The sequence below is a fragment of the Leptidea sinapis genome, chromosome 3 (assembly GCF_905404315.1).
Source record: "Leptidea sinapis chromosome 3, ilLepSina1.1, whole genome shotgun sequence".
In the NCBI taxonomy this organism is placed as follows: Eukaryota; Metazoa; Arthropoda; class Insecta; order Lepidoptera; family Pieridae; genus Leptidea; species Leptidea sinapis.
In genome coordinates this window covers 11,515,742-11,536,039 of record NC_066267.1, presented here as the reverse complement: position 1 = coordinate 11,536,039, position 20,298 = coordinate 11,515,742, and the positions used below count along the sequence as shown (strand labels likewise).

The window sequence follows — 20,298 nt, the reverse complement described above, 5'->3', positions numbered from 1 at the left end:
TGGTCACAGAAATCAATTGTGTCATACTCGATCATCAGCCTTCGCTATTCCATGATATCTGCCAAGTTTCTCCCAGATCAGTAGATGCAAAAAAAAACATATGCACACTCCACTCTCATTATATAGTTAGTCAATTAATGTCGATTAACAAATAACAGAAGCTTAGTTACAAAATTCCACTAAAGGCCGGCAACGCATCTCCTTGACACCTGTTGTTGCGGATGTCCATGGGCGGTTGCCCCATTTCGTGAGCCTCTTGCCCGTTTGCCCCCTCTTACATAAAAAAAAAACCAAAAAAAATCTTATGAGAAACATCGTATAAATCACTGTATACATAAGTTGTGTGCCGGACTGTTAAAATAAGTCACTAGGGAGTAGTGAGGAGTATCCAATGGCAAGCGCCATTGGGACAAAGTGTGTCAAGAATCCGAGATACAGCGGCTAATCGACGCGTGTTTATGTCTCCGGACTTTGTACTGAGATGCTCCAGATTCGAGATTCAGCTTAATTAGGAAACATGAACTGCGATAGATCGAACAACATATGGCGGTGTGCGGTCAGGGCTTTACAACAAACAACTTCGTTTTCATTATTGCCAGATGATTTTTTCCCCTGAAAACGAGCTCTGGAAAGGTCTTGAAACGTGGGGTTAACTAAAATAAAAATGTAACTTTTACGCCAAAATCTAATGTATAAACACAGTTACATTTACTCGCGTTTTAATGCTTTAATGCATTATTTAAATTTGTGTGTGTGTGTTATTTAAATTAAAATAAAAACAGTGTTTTATTTAAATTTATTTAGATGATTTTTATTAGTACTTACACCGTTAGGATGACGCGAAGCAATTCTCAATAGCTGCTTGAAACAACAATATTACTTATATTAACAAATTGAGACATTGTGGTGAACCTCATTTCCTCTTCGCATATAGAAAAGGAGGATAAAAATCTTTTAGCACTCATGGACTAGTAAAAAAATGAGGACTCCGTGTCACCTTTCATAACAGTGTAGCACCAAAACAAGCCGATTAACGTGTAAATACATAGCCGGCATAGGCGGCCATTATGAGAATTGTCATCGTCTGTGACAAGATCAGTTTGCGTCTCAATAAAATATTTAAAAAATGCCGTCGTGCGTTGTGAAAAGTGTATAAACGATACAATATAAGTATTTGTGGCAATATATGATTATTTAAGGGAGAAAAAATGTGTAACTAGTATCCCCTGTAACCGCACACACACTAGCATAACGGTGCTTCACTTGCTAATATCACGGCGCGGAGTCCTTCTTTTTTGACTCGTCCGTGGTAGCACTGTGTAATAATGGTAAATAACTGTCGCCCACGATTCATTGAAACATCGTGGAATAAGAAGAGATTTTTTTACTCTAGAGTAATCGTCTAGACGATCTACGAAGTTTGAACGAAAACCGTATGAATAGTAGATTGATTAATCGAGGGTCGAAAGAATCAATTCCCGAGGTATTTAGACTATAATCCGAGTAGGAATTGATTCTTTTACCAGTGTTTACCAACACTCTACTTTTCATTTCGAATATGAGGAAAATAAAACTAGTTGTTAATCTAAACTATTTATTGGTAATATATAAGAATATTGGTGGTAACTATTTAAAATTAATTGTCAAATTAGGACAATTCGTGAAATTAATAGTTACATTTTTGTTTGGAATGTTTATGCTGTTTGATATATTATTACAAATTTGGCTGTTCTGGATATTTGTAAAATTAGGAGAGTCTGGTATTTCATCAGCCTCCATGTCTTTTTAACTTTGTCATGTTTGCCCCAGAATCGGCTAAAAGTGTTGCTGACGTTCGTCTATAACAATGTTCGGTATACTGCTCACAGTTTAGTAAATTCAAATATGTTGCCATCTGCTTCGGCATACCTGAGATTTTATTTTTACCGATCACTTGTTTATAGCATTTTCTCTTCTGATAGTTGAGAAAAAAACGGTCCGTTTTTACATCACTAGGTCTCATTTATTGATATTTCTTTACTATTTGTGCAAACTCTTCTAGTACTACAAACGAGTGCTCAATATTTGTTTTTGTTTTAGCAAGTTTTACTAGTAATAATTGGCTTTGACTTTCAATGTCCTTAATCGTCAAATTTGTGAGTTCACTGCTTCTGCAAGCGCCGTTTATACCGAGTATCAATACCACCTGTGAAAAACATGTAGTTTTTTAGTATTTATGTAATAAATACGTTCATTTTTAGAATAAATCCATAAATACTTAGGTAAACTTACCTTCACTGCCAAATATATCTCATCAGGAGCAACATTTAAAAAAAATCCACCTCATGAGAGGTGAAAACCTTCGACTTCCTACTCTTGAATCCCTGAGACTGTCTTCTCAAAAATGATTTATTCAAATTTACATTGTGTTTTACACTAAGTGTACTCTTGAGCGATGAATATCGGCTCCATAGCGCAGAAGGCTGTAGTTTGCTGCACAGTCAATTAAAATATGTAAGAAATACACTTTCGGAAAACGATTTTATATTCTTGATTGCTCGCCACTTCATAAAATAATTATATAAACTCGTCATACATTATTTTTGTTGGAAAGAAAAAGATATTCACAATATGATCCGTTGCAATATCCTTTTCGAAATGATTTGATTGTGAGACTTCTTAGAACAACTGGCAAGCTCTTAACCTAATTGTGTTACCGTGTTCAATAGATACTTAATTTCACAATGACTTCCGCCTGGCAGGATGATGCTCCAGAAAACAATAGGTTGCTGCATCCTGGTGTGAAAGATAAACATATGATAGCGCTATGATTATATTTGTTCTGACTCACATTATTGTAATGGCCTATTTAATGTGCATGTACCTAGGTATTATATATATATAGATGATCATTACTTTGTGACTGATAAGCGACGACTGGTTCATGTTTGTTTTTATTAACAATGTTTATTTTTGTCTCTTTCCTCGTTAAGATAATAGTAATTGAACGAGATACTCTGTTTTAAGGCCGCTTTTTAAAACCAGATGAATAATTCGTGTCGCACGCTGCCGGCCTTAGGATTGTATCACTGAATTCTGAGAGTATTTTTTTATGATTATAAGGGACAAGACGAGCAGGACGGTAATGATAATTGATACGGTGATGGTAATTAATACGTCCTGCCCATTACAATACAGTGCCGCTCAGGATTTTGACATTGACCTACGGCGCCTTTCAGACCGAAACAGAGTAATGCTTATACATTACTGCTTCACGGCAGAAATAGACACCATTGTGGTACCCATAATCTAGCCAGCAGCCATATGCAAAGTTGCCTCCCACTAGTATCCATGTCTGGAACTGAAGACCGCAGAAGGAAATGTGATCGGTAGTTTGAGTGTGTTTAAATTGTCACTCCAATTACATTTTCAAGCATGGTGCAAATTAAGACTGCTTCGGTGGATAACTGAGGATAAAAATAATTTCGGTCAATAGAACATGAATGTGTGATCCGGGTACTCCCTGGTGGCATGTAAACATAACAATCTCTCGTCACAATTTATAACTACAGCTACATCACTCGTATGTAGTGATGGCTCGTGATGAGCTGTTCATCGCTTGACACTGATTAAAGATCACGTTTATGTAAGCAGGCGAAAGTGAAAACGACACCGCGCCATCAACTCGCTGTTAACCAGATTGTTGCTTTCATTCATTCACACACAAAGGTATCTAGATAAACAACGACGTCAAGCCGTAGAACTATTTATTATTCAGACTGAGAAATAATAACGATAAACATTACACAAATAAAAATGAAAACAAAATTTTATGAACGATGCGGGAGTCGAACCCGCGACCTGTCGCGTTCCCTGCGAGCGCACTTTCCAACCGAGCCAACTGTTCGAGTGACGAATCGTTTATAAGATCTTGAATGCTTTGTTCAAGACTCAGGTTATGGCTTCATCTACAGGATCCACTTTACAGTTGATAACCTGCTCAACCCCAATATTTGCATATTAGGAAATTGACTTGAGATGTCGCTCCTGCAAATCTAAACAATTGATACTGATAACGCTTTGATATATCCCAGAAAAATCCAGCGAAATAGCGAATCAAGCGGTGGATGGTATCGATAGATATTTGAAAATAGGCAAACGTCTTTCACCTAGCAGTGGTGCAATAGAATACATACAATTAACTGCAGGACAAATATCTCCCATATGTCTTTCTATTCATTAAGTTTTTCATCATGATTCTGAGCTTACCGAAATCACACATTCACCAAAAACATTCCAATATATATTTGCGGCACGGTTTCGATTTGAGAGGCATTAGTTGTTCCGCGTGGAGCCAGGTGAAATTCACCTTGGAAAGCGAAAGGGGCCACGTCACTTGCACCACTGACTGACTGTCACAACCAGTTTACAACGAAACCCACCGAAGAAAGTTCTCGCTGGCAGCACTGTAACGACGCGTTGAATAGTAATAGAAGAAAGTTTTGCTCGTAATCCGATCCAGTTGACCGAGGTAAAATGTTGAGCCAGCCCTACGGCTTATGGAACCTTATGACATCGTTGACGCAAATCAAAACTCACATTGAATACTAGCTGACCCGGCTAACGTTGTTTTGCCATATAAATTATTTTTATAGTTAGACCGTTTCTTGGACATTGCAACATTACTTTATTTTTCTAAAATAAACGTAGCCTGAGTTACTCCTTATTACCTGCCAATAAAAGTCCCGTCAAAATCCGTCCAGCCATTTCAGAGATTAGCCGGAACAAACAGACAGACAAAATATGTAAAAAAATGTTAATTTAGTGTATTGGTACCGTATATATATTCATATACATGTAGTAAAAAATGGTTATTTCAATATTACAAACAGACAATCCAATTTTATTTATATGTTTAGATAGAATGATATAAGTGTGATGACTTATTAGAATCGCAAATAAAAAAGAGATGGAAGGCTGCATCTCTTGCATGCTCGATAAATAAATCATAAACAAGCAACCTTTTCCTGTTAACGATCCAAACAGTGGCAACAAAACAGCCTTTTACAACTCCATACAATCGGTAGAATTTACCAAACCTAGAATATGCATTTTGTTAATACGGTATATATATACGAAAGACGATGAAAGAAATCTTAAGAATAAAAAAAGAGAGTGTGTACTTACAAATCAACGGCAACTTAATTCCTCTAACTAATGAACCAAACACTGACAGAATGTCTGTTATTCGTGACTTAGGAGTATGATAGATACATTTCCAAATTGTTATTTGACTAGCATATTCCAAAAATTTACGTGTAAAGCATGCAGATATTGATTTCTTTTCAGAATTACGAAAAATTTAAGAAATGTCTATAGCTACATAACACTTTGGCAAAAATAGGTAAGTCAGGTAACAATTACAATACGGTTCAGCAATATGGAACCCCTTGTACACAACTCATAATAATAACATCAAATTAATCCAACTTTACACGAATGTTAAACTTCTGTTACAATAGAAATACATTTCTTACAAAGATAGACTCTTGCTTTTAACGCCGACAATTATTGTTTTAATCAATGGGAAATTATACAATCCAGAAATTCACACAATGCCTATAAGTAGGATTTATGCCTCGGATTAATCATAGGTCTGCGTAGTCAGTGTCACACTGACCGGTGGCTATTCTCGTGTGATTAACATAACCGGGAAGCCTGTTATCCTTGAAGGTGGCAAGACGCATTCGTGACTTTCGATGCTTGCTCAAACATTGGTTTCCCGTCTTGAGGCTTCTTTAGGCACACATTTTATACAAAACTTTTACCGACGTTCATTACGTTGCAAAAATACCGAATCGAATTTGCGAACGCAAAAGTTTAATATTTTTGTATGGACTGCGGCACCTCATATATTTTTGGTTCTGCGAAGGCTTTGGTAGTTGAACACAACACTAGTTACTTCGGCCGTTTGACATATACAATTCAAGAAGGATTCCCTAAGCTTTAGTGGAGGCCCTCGGCCGACGTTCGAAGTCGATGTGAAGTTGGCGCGCACACGTACCTCATTCGATAATAACGTTTGTGTGTAAGCTTCAGACTTTAAAAAACTCTGAAGAAGGGTTAAGACTCGAGCGCGTGTGCTGTGTGAAAAATTGTTTAATTTTGGTAGTTTTATGTGGTTTTTGTGCTAGTTTATTCGTACTGCATTGCTTCAGTCCCAATCGCTACGTATTTTGTATAATTCGCCGGCCTGGATTGGTAATCGGGGCCCCGGAACGAGGAGAAGCTTGGAGTGAGATTCTCAAGTAAGTGCCTCCATTCTTCCTTGGTGAAGGGTTGATTTCGGGATTGTGCTAGAATGACGAAACGGCCGATACTGGAGTAGGAAAGAGAACTCATAATTGTGCAAAAATACGGACTTCAACTCGTGTTATTTGGAGCTCAGTATGCCCACTATATGTGGCGCACACTAGCCATTCGATTCAATTGTACCCTACGTCGTAATTTGTAATCATTTTTCCAATATAAATATGGCGGCCTAAACCTGAGCGAACAACAAAATAAAATCCACAATAAGCTTGAGCTCTATGCTCATCCACCAAGTTACAAGGACATAATTTGAGAACTGCCGAGAGACAAATAAAGCACAGTTAGACAGCGAACCAATATGAGCACAATAGATTTACTTAGCGGTGCAATAATTCTGCGTAGTCGGTTTTTGTGCGATACTCTCCTATGAGTCATCGCGGCTTATTTATATGTCGATGATCCCTAACTGTAAAATGTAAACATGTTAATACTTTAATTATTATTTGTCACTCCGCAGATGCCAAGATTAAACTAACTTAGCGTAAATACCCAAAATAAAGCATGTATTATGGGTATTTACGCTCTATTATGGCGGTCCAATACGTAATGTTTCTTTCTTTCTTTCTAATCCATTGTCACCTGTATTGTTATCTCTTTTGTGCAGTTCTGGATTATGTCAAAATGCTAAAATACCAGCGGCATCACGTTGACGTCAGGCATTCCAGGCGAGTTTTGCAAGAACTTTCTCGACTCGTACCCATTAAAAGTAACCCATTTAAAGAAAAAGAAGACAAAACCGTTCTCGCAAGTGTGCGTCGCTCACCGAGGTCTCTGAAACTTGTTTGTTGACGCAGCAATGTTCTCATACTATAACACTTTCTAGTAATAACAAAATTGCTTGATGCTCTTTAACTTGCCCACCCGGGCCCTGTTCGACAATGTTTTTTTTTTTTAAATGAAAATAAGGGACGAGATGAGCAGGATGTTCAGCTGATGGTAATTGATACGCCATGCCCATTACAATGCAGTGCCGCACTGGATTTTTGAGAAACCCAAAAATTCTGAGCGGCATTACACTTGCGCTCGTCACCTTGAGACATAACATGTTAAGTCTCATTTGCCCAGTAATTTCACTAGCTACGGCGTCCTTCAGACCGAAACACAGTAATGTTTACACATTACTGGCATAAAAAGGCGCCATTGTGTTACCGATAATCTAACCATCCTGTGCAAAGGAACCTCCCACTGGTAAATGTTCTCGGTTGGTTTCACGGACTTGTACCCTATAACTGGTAATAACAACGGAATACTATTATTACCAGTAGTACCTTTAATTACACATTATTTTGCTTACAAGCTGCGAGGATCCTTACATAAAACAATTCAAAAATTTCACGCTAGATAGATACAATAAAAAAGATCTGCTACCCGCTACTTTTGCCGCAGAAAATTATCTTCGCACTCCCTCGGGAGCTCATAAAAATTTCGGAATAAAATGTACCCCCTATATGTCCTTCCAGCTGATTAATATAATGTGAAATAAATCAATCTTAGCATTGAGTTTATACCATCACAATCAAAAAAAGGATTAAATTGACTAAATATTTAGCCTGGGGAACTCAAACGATTATTAATTGAAAAAAAAATCATAATTATTTCAAAACTTTTATGTAGTTAACAGAGAGCTTCACTGTGAGTGTCCGTTTTATAATTTAATTAAGGAACCCTGGCGCACTAACCACACTAGGTAAGTACCGTTAATCAGGTGTACAGGTGAGTTATTGCTCAGCGACGCCGGTGCAGTAAACACGGTATTTGTTATAATTACGTGGCCGGTTCGCCTTCACCTAAAAATGCTACGGTACGTACTGAGGCTGCCTCGACTAACGGGAACGGATCCGACCCGTTTCATTTACGCCAAAATAACCTTAAATAACAGCGGCACTATTTATCTATAGAGTCAATGGTTTCACCTATTGCGCCACCGACGCTTCTCGAAATTAATGTCATATTCATTTTCTTTCTGATTAGTTAACATTGACTGTAGACAAATGCTTTCCTTAGCTTTATGATACGTAACTAGTCAGTTATTTATCTGTGTTGGGGATAAAATTACGTAATCAGTGAAGAAAGAAAGAAAACACCCTCATTCTAAGTCGCAGACAGAAACAACAGTAAATAGTACCCGGGCAGTTTTCAGAAGAAGGGTTGAAGTGGGTAGGTAGGTATTCCGCGTAATTCATACCTCACCCCACTGTTATGCCCTTATGATCAATTTGAGATGAATCGTGCTTCTAACAGTCTTATTTCCTACAGCATTGATCCTACTTTTATCCTGTAAGTGTTAAGATATGTATTATAATCAGTATTCACGTTACACGCTTACTTTCGATGCGATACCTGTGTAGAATTAATATTAAACCTTTCTATTCCGAATGGAAGCCACAATAACAAACTGTTATGTTAACTTTTGCTTGCAGCCGATAGTGCTCAATGTAAACTTATAAGTAAATATGCAGATGACGGCATAAATTTCGCGGGCTACCGACGCGCACTTACAACAATACAAAAGCCGTGGCAGCGTGTTTGAGTAGCTACCACCTATAAGCTACAAAAATTGTTGCATTGGCATGGTCATTGGTTGTCAATAATTGGGTCATTCAATGGCTTGTACGCATGCGTAACGCGCATTTTACTCTGCAAGGAGGTTCATGCGCGTCGGTAGCGCGCTTTTCTTGTATAGTCGAAAGCAATCTGACTCTTTCAAGTTCACGCACGTCGACAGCGCCTAAAATGATCGTAGTGTAAAAGGGCTCTCAGTGTAACGACATACTATGCCATGATGCAAATCAATGTGACGATGGTGTATTAAGTACGCCATAGCGTAAATCTTAATATATATAAATCCAGTAGTAATTACAATAAGCCGATTGGCGACGAAGAATAATCCGGCTAAGTTTGGAAGCGAACTGTTGCTTAAAACGTAGTGGATTTCAGCTATCTCCGTTTTTTACAAGATTATAGCCGATCTGTCATTCTACCAATGACTGCACGTTTCATACAATCGAGTGAATCGTTTTTTTCTTATAGAGTTACGCTAGGATGAGTATAACAACAGGGAGAATATTTTACAAAATAATTCATTGAAAAATTTAATTGATGTTATGAAATATTATTGACAAATTTATAAAAGTTTTTATTTATTATGTATAGAGCAACGTCTGTCAGCTCAGCTATTATACATACACATTATTGATAAAGATACGCATATTTTAAATTAAAATGTACGTGTTATCGAAATTCTATGCATCCTAAATCATTTGGGAAAAAATAAAGTTTTACAATATAGCATTATCTAGATGACTCTCAGCACTTTTTATTTAATTTCTCGCGTCAAGACAAGACCCTTCCGGTACCGCTCAATATTATTTATGACGTGTAAGTAAGGTAAACAAATTAGAAATAGCCTTTTATTCCATCTTTTTTTTATGGAAGAAGAGGACAAATGAGTATACGGGTTAACTGGTGGTAAGTGGTCACAGCCAGCCACATTTTCCTATAACACCAAAGGAATAAAAACAAGCGTAGCGGGTCTTTACGAAAAGTGTACGCACTTTTTAAAATTTTGTACTGGGTGCAGCAAGGCTAATTTAATAGTTTATTTGTACGAGGGAGAAAATTCCTTATAACCGCACTGTAGAGGAATGCCAGACAATTATAAAAAATTATCCAAGGTTGTAGCGTGTCGGGCAAAGATGGAATTCGGCGGCAGGAATCAAGTCAAATAGTTCTCTTCGGAACAATCACCGTGATAAATGCTGTAGAAGACAATGAAGCGATGTCTCTACGAAACGACAAGTTATCTAAAGGGGCATTGAATCTCCGATAATTCCAGCAGCTCTGTTCGACTGGGGTGCGGCAGACCAGAGATGAGATCAATACCCCATATTTGGCTGGACCTGCACTTTGTTGAGCGCTAGAATATGAGCTTGATATATTGCCGTACCCTATTTATGATCCCTTGTTTTTAAGAAACCAATTTGGCTTTGCCTACCAGGCGACCGCGAAATTGGCCATCACTGGAGATACTAGGCGATTCATTTAAGAGTAGTGTTGTCAAGGAGCGGAGATACAACAAATAGGGTATTTTTAGTTGTTAATGGAAAAACTTCACTCTTAAAGGACGGTAAATTGAACAATATTTATTTTATCCCCATTCCGCGATCTCCTCAAGCAAGGTGTCGATGACGACACAAGTATCATCCAGCTCGGTTATCTTCAAATTATACCAAAGTTTCGAATTGGTGGATTACGTTCTGTTGGGTAAAAAATTAATTTGTTGCTTTTTTTCTCCACAGCTGTGTACTCGTATTTCAAATAATATTCGTGTTTTACATGGAATGAATGTTAATTTATAAGCAAACTTTCGACATGAGCATTGTCAAGTAAAAAGTATCTCATTTAAAATTTAGTAGTACCTATTCAAATAATCAGATATGTTTTTATAACGTACCATATGCTTTCGCCTACCACTATCAAGTAACTAGAAGTGTCGTATGCCTACTGATAATTTTTTTTTTTATTGAATACTTAATAATAAAACGACCATGTTCTAATGGATTTCTTAAGCTGCCAGCTCTTGAATTTACTATTTCTTTTTTAAGGAAAGGTAGTATACACTGTTACTCTATTATATTCTAGTGTTGACTATAAAATTTGGTTAGCACTCATTGAGCACTATTGAAGTTGTAGGCTGTGTGTTGCACAATTTTGTTTTCGAGTTATGCTAGCTTACTCTAATGTTAGCCATAATGAAATTTTTAAGCTATGCACATGCTGAACATAAAAGTTGTTTTTTTTTTAATTATAATAATAATAATACTTTATTTCATATTTTTCTTACACTCACTGCACATAACTTAATTTACTAAATGAAAAAATTAATTTTAATTTCGCTTTATTTACGTAATTTAAAAGTAAAGTGGGCCGTAAGCTAATTTGTCTTCCTATTCCATAACCAAAAAAATACCGCTTATTAATTTGTATCTACTTAATACAATTCGAGTAGGTAATGAATATTAACTATAGCATTTAATAGTCTCTTTTCTTTATGAATAAATTTGACGGGTTTTTTCCACTCATATGAACGAGATCTCCATCAAACGGAGTAACCAAAATTATCTTATCTTTTTGTTCATCGAATTTTAAACAAGTATTAACAACCCTTGGAAAGTCATAGTCTATGTAGAATAAATAGCATTAGTAATGCATGGAGCATTCACAAGATGGTTGATGAAACGATGTATCTCTTTATTTTATGTGTGTGGTGACAAAAAAAGAAAATAACAAATACTGGAAAAAAATTGCCATTCATAAATAATATCATATAAAGCCTTTTATTCAAATATTCAAAATGTATTTTATGTATGTTCATATGTTTTAAAATTAGAATCCTTAATATCGTGCTTTCCTGATTAATGTTACCAAATTTTAGAACCTTACTTAAAGTCAAATATAAAACTTATTAAGGCTGCCCATTCTGCTTACAGATGAGTTCAGCAACATTATCCCATTTATTAAATGTTAACTGTTTAAAACTATTTTGTGTTCATAGAACTGAGTATATTGAACAAGTGGAGGTATTGATTTCACACAATGGTGGCCTTGGTAAATCCTCTCCAGCCATATTCCATCTTCATGTGACTCCTCTGGTCTCACAAAAGATTATCAGCTGTAGTGATCACATACAATCAGGTCACCTGTATGCTGCTTTCTTTTAAAAGAAAATATTTTCCTTATATTGAAATTTGTAATGTAATCCTGCAATCAAATTACATCTACCCCTTTTCCCTACCATCATTATTTTCTTTTGTTTCTATATTATATATTCTAAACCTATTTCCTGTAGAAGACTGAATACTTTAATAATGTTATTCACTTGTGCTACACCTATTATGATCCAATCATAACAATCAGCTTTTTGCTGGGTGACATTCATAACAGTTATTGCAACCAAAGGCTATTGTCACACAATTCAAGACATTACCTGACAAAGAAGTTTGCTCAAAAGAAATATCTATTTAATCTCATATATGAACTTGTTGTGATAAAGAAACTAATTATTCTTATACGAAAATGCACTGAACGAGAAACGAAACAATCAAATACTTCTGTAGAGTAAGCCTTATTTGCTTTAAATTCTAAAAATAGAAATCTAGTTAGTAAAGTTGCTGGATATGTGAATACGTTGATGTTATACAATATACAGTTTGATGTAACATCACAGTCAACCTGCAAGTATTGGTGTTAAGCAAAGCAGTAGTATTAGTTCGTATAAACAAATACAACTATTGTGTTTTGTAATAATATAAATAACCTGACGAACTCGCTTAGAGTTCGACATAGTGAAAGTGGTCGCTTGCGCGCAGTACCACATTTATAGGAGCTGACCATGAACCCTAAAATTAAATAGCACAACTATGCAATTAGGTAGCAAAATCTTCTTAAAACTGAACAACGAATTGAATAAATAACGGTGAATGTTTCATAGTTTACAAAGATAAGAAATGCTTCGATAATGTGAGCAATTTTTAGTGCTTACCTTGAAATAAACATCCATAAGAATGCTGTCCGGCAATGAGCGTAATTCATTTTTTCCACACTTTGACTTCTGCAAAAAGTTCACTAAATTCGTCAAACACAAATCATATAAACTATTGGGCGATTTTTTCACGCGCACTAACGTAGACGAGCCAGCCATTTTGGCGAGGTAATATAAAACTAGCTTCATTTGGCTCTTGAGTTAAAATCTTGACAGTTGACAGATCGATTCAGCTTGCAGTTGTTCGTTTTAACATCTTAATGCTTATTGGTTTATTTCGTGACTATGCTTACCCATTGGTTAAATATAAATTGAATCGATATAGTGAAAGGTTTGTTGGATTCTGATTAGTTAAAAGCTAAGTGTAAGGTTTCGAAATCTGTGCGAAGTTCGTTTCACAACAGCTGGCATTCAGCTGATTGCTATTACCTAAAGCGGCTTTCAAAAATTCAAATCAATCAAAACCCCGGAATTAAATTCCTGAACCTATTATTTTTCATGTCACTAAGGTTTTCAATATAATAATTAGTCTTGTTTTCATTAGATAGATTTGCATTTTAATAAGATTTATTTTGAGGTAAGTAATAAAAGCGAATTTCCTATCTGAAAGATGTTAAGCAAAGTCCAGTGTTTTTGTTGTAATGACTTATTTTTTTAATTATCAGTTAATTTATATAGTGTTTTGTCTCGTTTTATTTGGCTTTAGATAAAAGTTGGCGATACGATAAGACAACGCATGATTTTTATGTTGCGATAAAAATTTCACACAGAGCTGTATAAATTTCATGCAGCATTCACTCTTCATCCACTATGCGGTCTCGTGGAATGTTAATCAGTTATCTAACTAACAGGATTACATTGCATATGAAAATGTATATTCTATTATAAATGATAGTACCTACATCTGTTAATTACGCCAAATTAAGCGTAAAGTCTTCAAAAAAAGTCTTCGGGCCTACCAAAGGCCGGTAACGGTCTTCTGATTGCCCGACAGAAGTGAAAAAGGCATTTATTTTCTCGAAATTGATTCCATTAGTATTCTTTTTAATCTCATTTCTAATATGTTAGAAACTACTACCACTTCGGAAACAAATGGCGCTCTGGGAGAGAAGGAGAAACTCTCCAGAAAATATTACCAAGGCTAGATTCGTAATACATATTATGATAAACAATTTCTTTTGTTCTATATTGATAAAGAAATAAATTTTACAATAATAAAACACAATTACTGGACTTAATATCTCAGCATACAGATGGCAACATGCTCTTGCTTGTCCGTTAAAAAAACATTTTCATGGTGAAAGAGTTTTGTTTTTTTTTTTTATGGAAAAGGAGGACAAACGAGCGTACGGGTCACCCGGTGCTAAGTGATCACCGCCGCCCTCAGTCTGTTGCAATACCTGAGGAATCACAGGAGCGTTGCCGGCCTTTAAGGAAGGTGTACGCGCTTTCTTGAGGGTAGTCGTCCCATGTCGTATCGTCCCGGATACACAGCACAAGGAAGCTCATTCCACAGCTTTGTTGTACGTGGATGAATGTTCCTTGAAAACCGCACTGTGAAGGAAAGGTTGATTGATTGATGTTATATGAGATAGAGCAGAGTATTAGCAGTAGACTATGAGCAAATCAGTGCATTCACCATTATTTAATATAAGAAAACAATTTTATAAATTAATTACAACTTTTTATAAGCATGACAACGTAATAACTGCTTTGTATAGTAACCAAAAGTCACTAATTTCTTCTTCTATGAGTAAGACCTCTATGATACTCCCCCTCACGATGACCTTCAGGTCTGAGTGACGCCTATCATCTTTAGAAGCTTTAACAATCTTGGTTGTGGTAATGCCTTTGTAAAAAGGTCTGCCTCCATATGTTCTGCGTCCTTGTAACGGATGGTCACTAATTTCTTCTGGACACAATCCCGTATAAAATGTTCCTTTATGCTGATATGTTTCGATCTCTTACCAGTCATTTGATTGTTTGCTAACATCTGTGCAGCCAAATTATCATTATAGATCGTAACAGTTTGTTGAAAAACTCCAATATCTTCCTACAGATATTTCAAGTGTAAAGCTTCCTTCGTTGCTTCTCTCATCGCCATCTGCTGTTGACAAAGCCACTGTTCTTTGTTTCTTTGATGCATAACTGATAAGGCCACCACCATACTTAAAAATATAACCGGTATATGAAAGACGGTCAACGGTACATGCCGCCCAGCCAGCGTCAGCCATGCCTGTTAGTGCCATTCCTGATTGTTTATATCTGATGGTTACATTCTTCGTTCCTTTTAAATAACGAATCACCCTTTTTGCAGCTTGCCAATGTGTATTATCAAAACAAGTATTATATTGGCTCAAAAAACTAACAGCAAACATTATATCTGGTCTTGTGTCTACAGCGAGGTACATTAGAGATCCAATTAACATTTGGTATGGTATATTCTCCATCTCTGTGAGTCCATTACCCTTCTCCAGTTTCAGACCAGTCTCCATGGGCGTTGACACTGGCTTACATTCAGCCATGTTGAACTTATTTATTAAATTTTCAATATCATTCTCCTGTGACAATGTTATTTCTCCCCCTACATGGGTGAATTGTATGCCCAGGCAATGATGGAGTGAACCCATATCTCGTAACTCAAAAACTTTTTGCAGTTTTGTTCTGACTTCTCGTAACAACATTTCTGATTTATATGCTAGTATTAAGTCATCCACATAAATGTTTGCAAACAGCTTTTCTCCTCCTTTTTCTAATATATACAAGCAAGGATCCGCTGAAGAATTCTTAAATCCGATTTCCAACAAATTCTCATGTAACTTTAAGAAACATTGTCTTCCTGCTTGTTTCAAACCATATATGGCTTTGTTTAGTTGACATATCCCATTATTTTTATATCTATTTATATATATATAAGCATTTCTTTTGCTTTTTTAATCAACTCTATTTCTTTTCCATGTGTAATTATGTATTTTAAATATTTATCCCGATTTTTCGGCTTCTTCATATAAATTTGTTCATCTAAATCGCCGTTTAAAAATGCAGTACACACGTCTAGTTGGGATAACTTAAATTTATTTTCAATTGCTTGTGCAATAAGTATTCTAAGAGTACTCATTTTTGCAACAGGTGCAAATGTTTCAGTGTAATCAATTCCTTCTTTCTGATTAAACCCACACGCCACAAGTCGTGCTTTTCGTCTATCTATTTCTCCCATTGCATTATATTTATATTTTAAAATCATTTTACTATCAATCAAATTTTTGCTTTCGTTCCTGTGTACAATTTTCATAGTATTATTTTTAAGATGAGACTCAATCTCGCTTATTAGTGCATCTTCACATTCATCCATGTTCTCGTCTATTTCACAGAGAAATGATTGTTCAGCATCCATCTCATAATCTTGATGCCATGCTGGTGGTTTTCTCTGTCTTTTATCAGTAGAACTAGTCGGATCTATTTCATCTGTTTCTGTATTTGCGTAACAAATATTTCATCATTGTTCAATTCCTGGTCAGTTTCATCAATTTCATGTTCTTTCAAATCTTTATTATCTTCTACATTTTCTTTTTCAGGAGAAAATATAATTTCTATTTCCTTTTTATTAACTACATCTTGTTTTTGTTCTCCTTTGATCTCGTTTTCATAAAAAAATTTCTCCAGTAAATTGACATCTCCGCTAATCATTACCTGGTCTGTTTTTGGGTTGAAAATCCGGTATGCCTTGTAATTTTCCGAATATCCTACAAAAATTCCAGGTGTCGCTCTGGCTTCAAATTTTCCATTTTTATGTACAAACGCCTTAGTTCCGAATATGTGAAAATGTCTTACTGACGGAACTCTCTTTACCCATTTTTCAAATGGAGTCGCGTTATCAATACTTGTGCAAGGACTACGGTTTGCCAAGTAGTTAGCTGTATTAATAGCTTCAGCCCAAAAAACTTCTTTCATATTGGCCTCTATCAACATACATCTAGTTTTATCAAGCAATGTCCTATTTTTTCTTTCTGCTAAGCCATTCTGTTCTGGCGTGTATGGTGCGGAAAGTCTCCTTTTGATGCCATTCTCTTTCAAATATTTGTCAAAATTATTGTTAATATATTCTGTCCCATTGTCACTTTGTAAGCATACTATTTTCTTTTTGGTAAATCTTTCAGCTTCATTTTTGAATTCCTTAGATTTTGATAGAGTTTCATCCTTAGTTTTCATTGTATATACTCTTGTATATCTTGAATAATCATCTGTAAATGTGATGAAGTATTTGGCACCCCCTTTCGATGGCTGCCTCATGGGACCACATACATCAGTATGCACAATTTCTAATCTTTCATTTGTACGTTGCTCATTTTTAGGTGCATTAAACGGTAGTTTTGTTGCTTCGCCTTTAGCACAGACTTCACAGTCTTTAACTGTGTCACTTTTATTGAATTCTAAGCCTTCCATAATTTTCTTATCAAGTGCTATTCTCATTTGTCCTTCATTTAGATGTGCTAACTTTCTATGCCATTGCTGCATTTTGCTTGCTTAGCAGTAATTAGCTTTCTCTTCTATGTTTTCTTTAACGTAATACAAACCGTCTGAATGTCTCTCTGCTTTTAACAGAATTTTATTGTCTCGCATCACGGTAGTATTTTTTTTGTTTAAATAAAACTGTTCCACCTTTGTCTGTTATTTTTCCAACTGACATTAGATTTGTAGTCAGCGATGGTACGTACAAGGCTTCAGTTAGTTTCAGATTTGGTATTTTATAGGTGTAAAGTTTTGCTGGACCTCGTCCTTCGATTTGTGCAAGACAGTTTTCTGATGCTAACCTTAACGTTTTGTTATCAGCTTTGTCCATATTAATGAATCTTTTCAATTCATGACTCATATGTGACGTACATCCGCTGTCAAGACACCATTTCTTAATTTTTTCTTTATTATCAGACGTATTTATGCATGTTTCTTCTAAGCAACATAGACTTGCATTATTTTTATTAACTCGGTCCACTTTTGACCAGCATTTATGAGCTTTGTGTCCATTCTTTTTGGATTTAAAACATTTAACAATAAAGTTTTTATTTTTGCCACGTTGTCTACTATACAGCGCCTCTTGTTCAGAGTTTTGTTCACTTGTACTAGCTATATTTTTTCTTGCCTCAGCTTCTTCAATTATCTTTATTTTCAAGTTTTCTGGATCTGGTAGATCATCCCTGGATTCTATTGCAATACTAAAATTTTCAAAAGATTGAGGTAAGCTGTAAAGCATCATAATACTAAGAAGATCTTTATTAATTGGTATGTCCATATCTGCTAGTTTATCGACGATATCCATAAATTTATTCAAGTGATTGACAATATTATCACCATCTTTCATCTTCTTCAATATCAACTCTTTAAATAGGCTTGCTTTTCTTGCAGGACCTTTTCTATAATATGTGCTTTCTAGCGTATCCCAGACATCTTTACTTGTTTGACAATTTTTAACTTGTTTTAATTCGCCCGGTGATATTATGAGAAATAGCTCGGCTAATGCTAACTCATCTTTTTCCATATAGTCATTCAATGCGTCACCTTCTCGCGTTGGTCTCTTAATTTTATTTGAAACATAGCTCCAAAGGCCAAGTTTTAATAGTACGGCTTTTGCATGGATCCTCCATGCATCGTAGTTTTCTCTTTTCAATTGTTGCATGTGCACGTGATTACTCATTTTTCTCTTTTATTCCCGTTTCTGGGCCCATAAACTGTTATATGAGATAGAGCAGAGTATCAGCAGTAGACTATGAGCAAATCAGTGCATTCACCATTATTTAATATAAGAAAACAATTTTATAAATTAATTACAACTTTTTGTAAGCATGACAACGTAATAACTGCTTTGTAGTCATAGTAACCAAAAGTCACTAATTTCTTCTTCTTGAGTAAGACCTCTATGATAATTGGGCACGTTGTATCTTTAGCTGTTATAGTAACGGTGTTCTGTGCGTTGTAAACTGGACCCCAGAACACTATTACACTGACGAGCAGCGACTACTACTAGAGTACGTAAGTAGAAGTTTGTTTGCGCGTTATGTAGTGCACGTAAAACAACTCGCACTCAAATCTACGGCTGCAATGGAAAGAGATTCTCATTTTACATTTTTATGATTACCGCTCAACATAAACTCACGGAAAATTGGACTTAGATGAATGTTTAAAATAAATTCGGAAATTATTAGGAAAATGATAAGGTCGGGTAAAAAACATTACCTACCTACTTGCTGTGATCATCTATTTTTAATAATTTTGGGTACCTACCCAAAGCCGTGCTGAAAATTAAGGTAGTACTTAGTGTAGGTGTGTGGAGTAGGTAGTGGGTCGTGGTAGGTAGTAGATATAAAAAAGATATCAATATTCGTTTCTATTTAGATATCTTAAAAAGATTTGAAACAAACACAAGATGTCCAAATCGATAATGCTGGCCATTCACCACCTCGAACCATGTAGAGTAAACTGAACGCCACGCCCGCGCCATAGTGCTTTAGCAGATATGGGTCAGCATAAATTAGCAAATTTTGGTGTCAACTCAGTACCTAACTCAGGCCTCAGTTACAGGTCACTGTGCTCACAAACGGTGCTAACTCAATATTATGCTTTGGCGACTATCGAATCATTTTGCGCAATGCGCCGGCTAGAACAGTGAGCAGCTCTGTTAACTGTTTTTTTTATGAAAGAAAAGGACAAACGAGCGTACGGGTGGTAAGTGACCACCGCCCACATCTTCTTTGAACACCAGAGGAATCACAGGTGCGTTGCTGCTTTTTTTTAAACTTACCCATGTCGTATCGTCCTGAAAACACCACACAGCTTCTTTGTACGGGGCAAAATGTTCCTTGAAAACCGCACTGTGGACAAACGCCATTCATTCAGATTGTGGGGATTTCCTAATTTCTGGCGTGTTGTGCGAAGATGTTAATGATGCGGTAGAAGACACACAATAAAGCGACATCTTCAAGTGATCTAGCCATTCACAGAGTCCTGAATCCCCGATTATTAAAGTAGCTCTGCGTTGCACGCGGTGAAATGGTTCGAGCTGATGTTGCGCCAGACCAAAGATGATAGCAGTGGGGCCGATGGGCCGGCTTCAAGTATTGCCGTGCTCTATTTATGACGCACAGCTTATTCGAAGCCAAATTGGCTTTGACTTCCAGATGACCGCGGCATTGGCAATCTTCCGGGATAACGAGACCCAGTATTCTGATACTAAGCAAAACACTAAGGGAAGTGTTGTGGAACAGTAGTGATACGACAAGCCGAAACTTCGTTCTTCCGTGATTTTCTTAAGAGAGGCCTCGATCGAAGAGCTGTTTCACCTGATTCCTGCCGCCGAATTCCACCTTCGCACGACACGCCACAAGTTAGGATATCATCCCCACCATCTGGACGTC

The 20,298-nt window shown here is 36.3% G+C and overlaps 1 protein-coding gene across 2 annotated transcripts in view; it reads right to left on the bottom strand.

Annotated features, from left to right (window-relative positions):
* Window positions 1-13,522, bottom strand: part of LOC126979521 (amyloid protein-binding protein 2) — a 62,907-nt gene extending 49,385 nt beyond the window's left edge. For both annotated transcript variants that reach the window (XM_050828847.1, XM_050828848.1), the window contains exon 1: window positions 12,893-13,522. In XM_050828847.1, coding sequence (XP_050684804.1) covers window positions 12,893-13,081 — 189 coding nt within the window. In that variant the 5' untranslated portion in view covers window positions 13,082-13,522. The remainder of the gene's footprint in view (window positions 1-12,892) is intronic.
* Window positions 13,523-20,298: the final 6,776 nt, after the last annotated feature.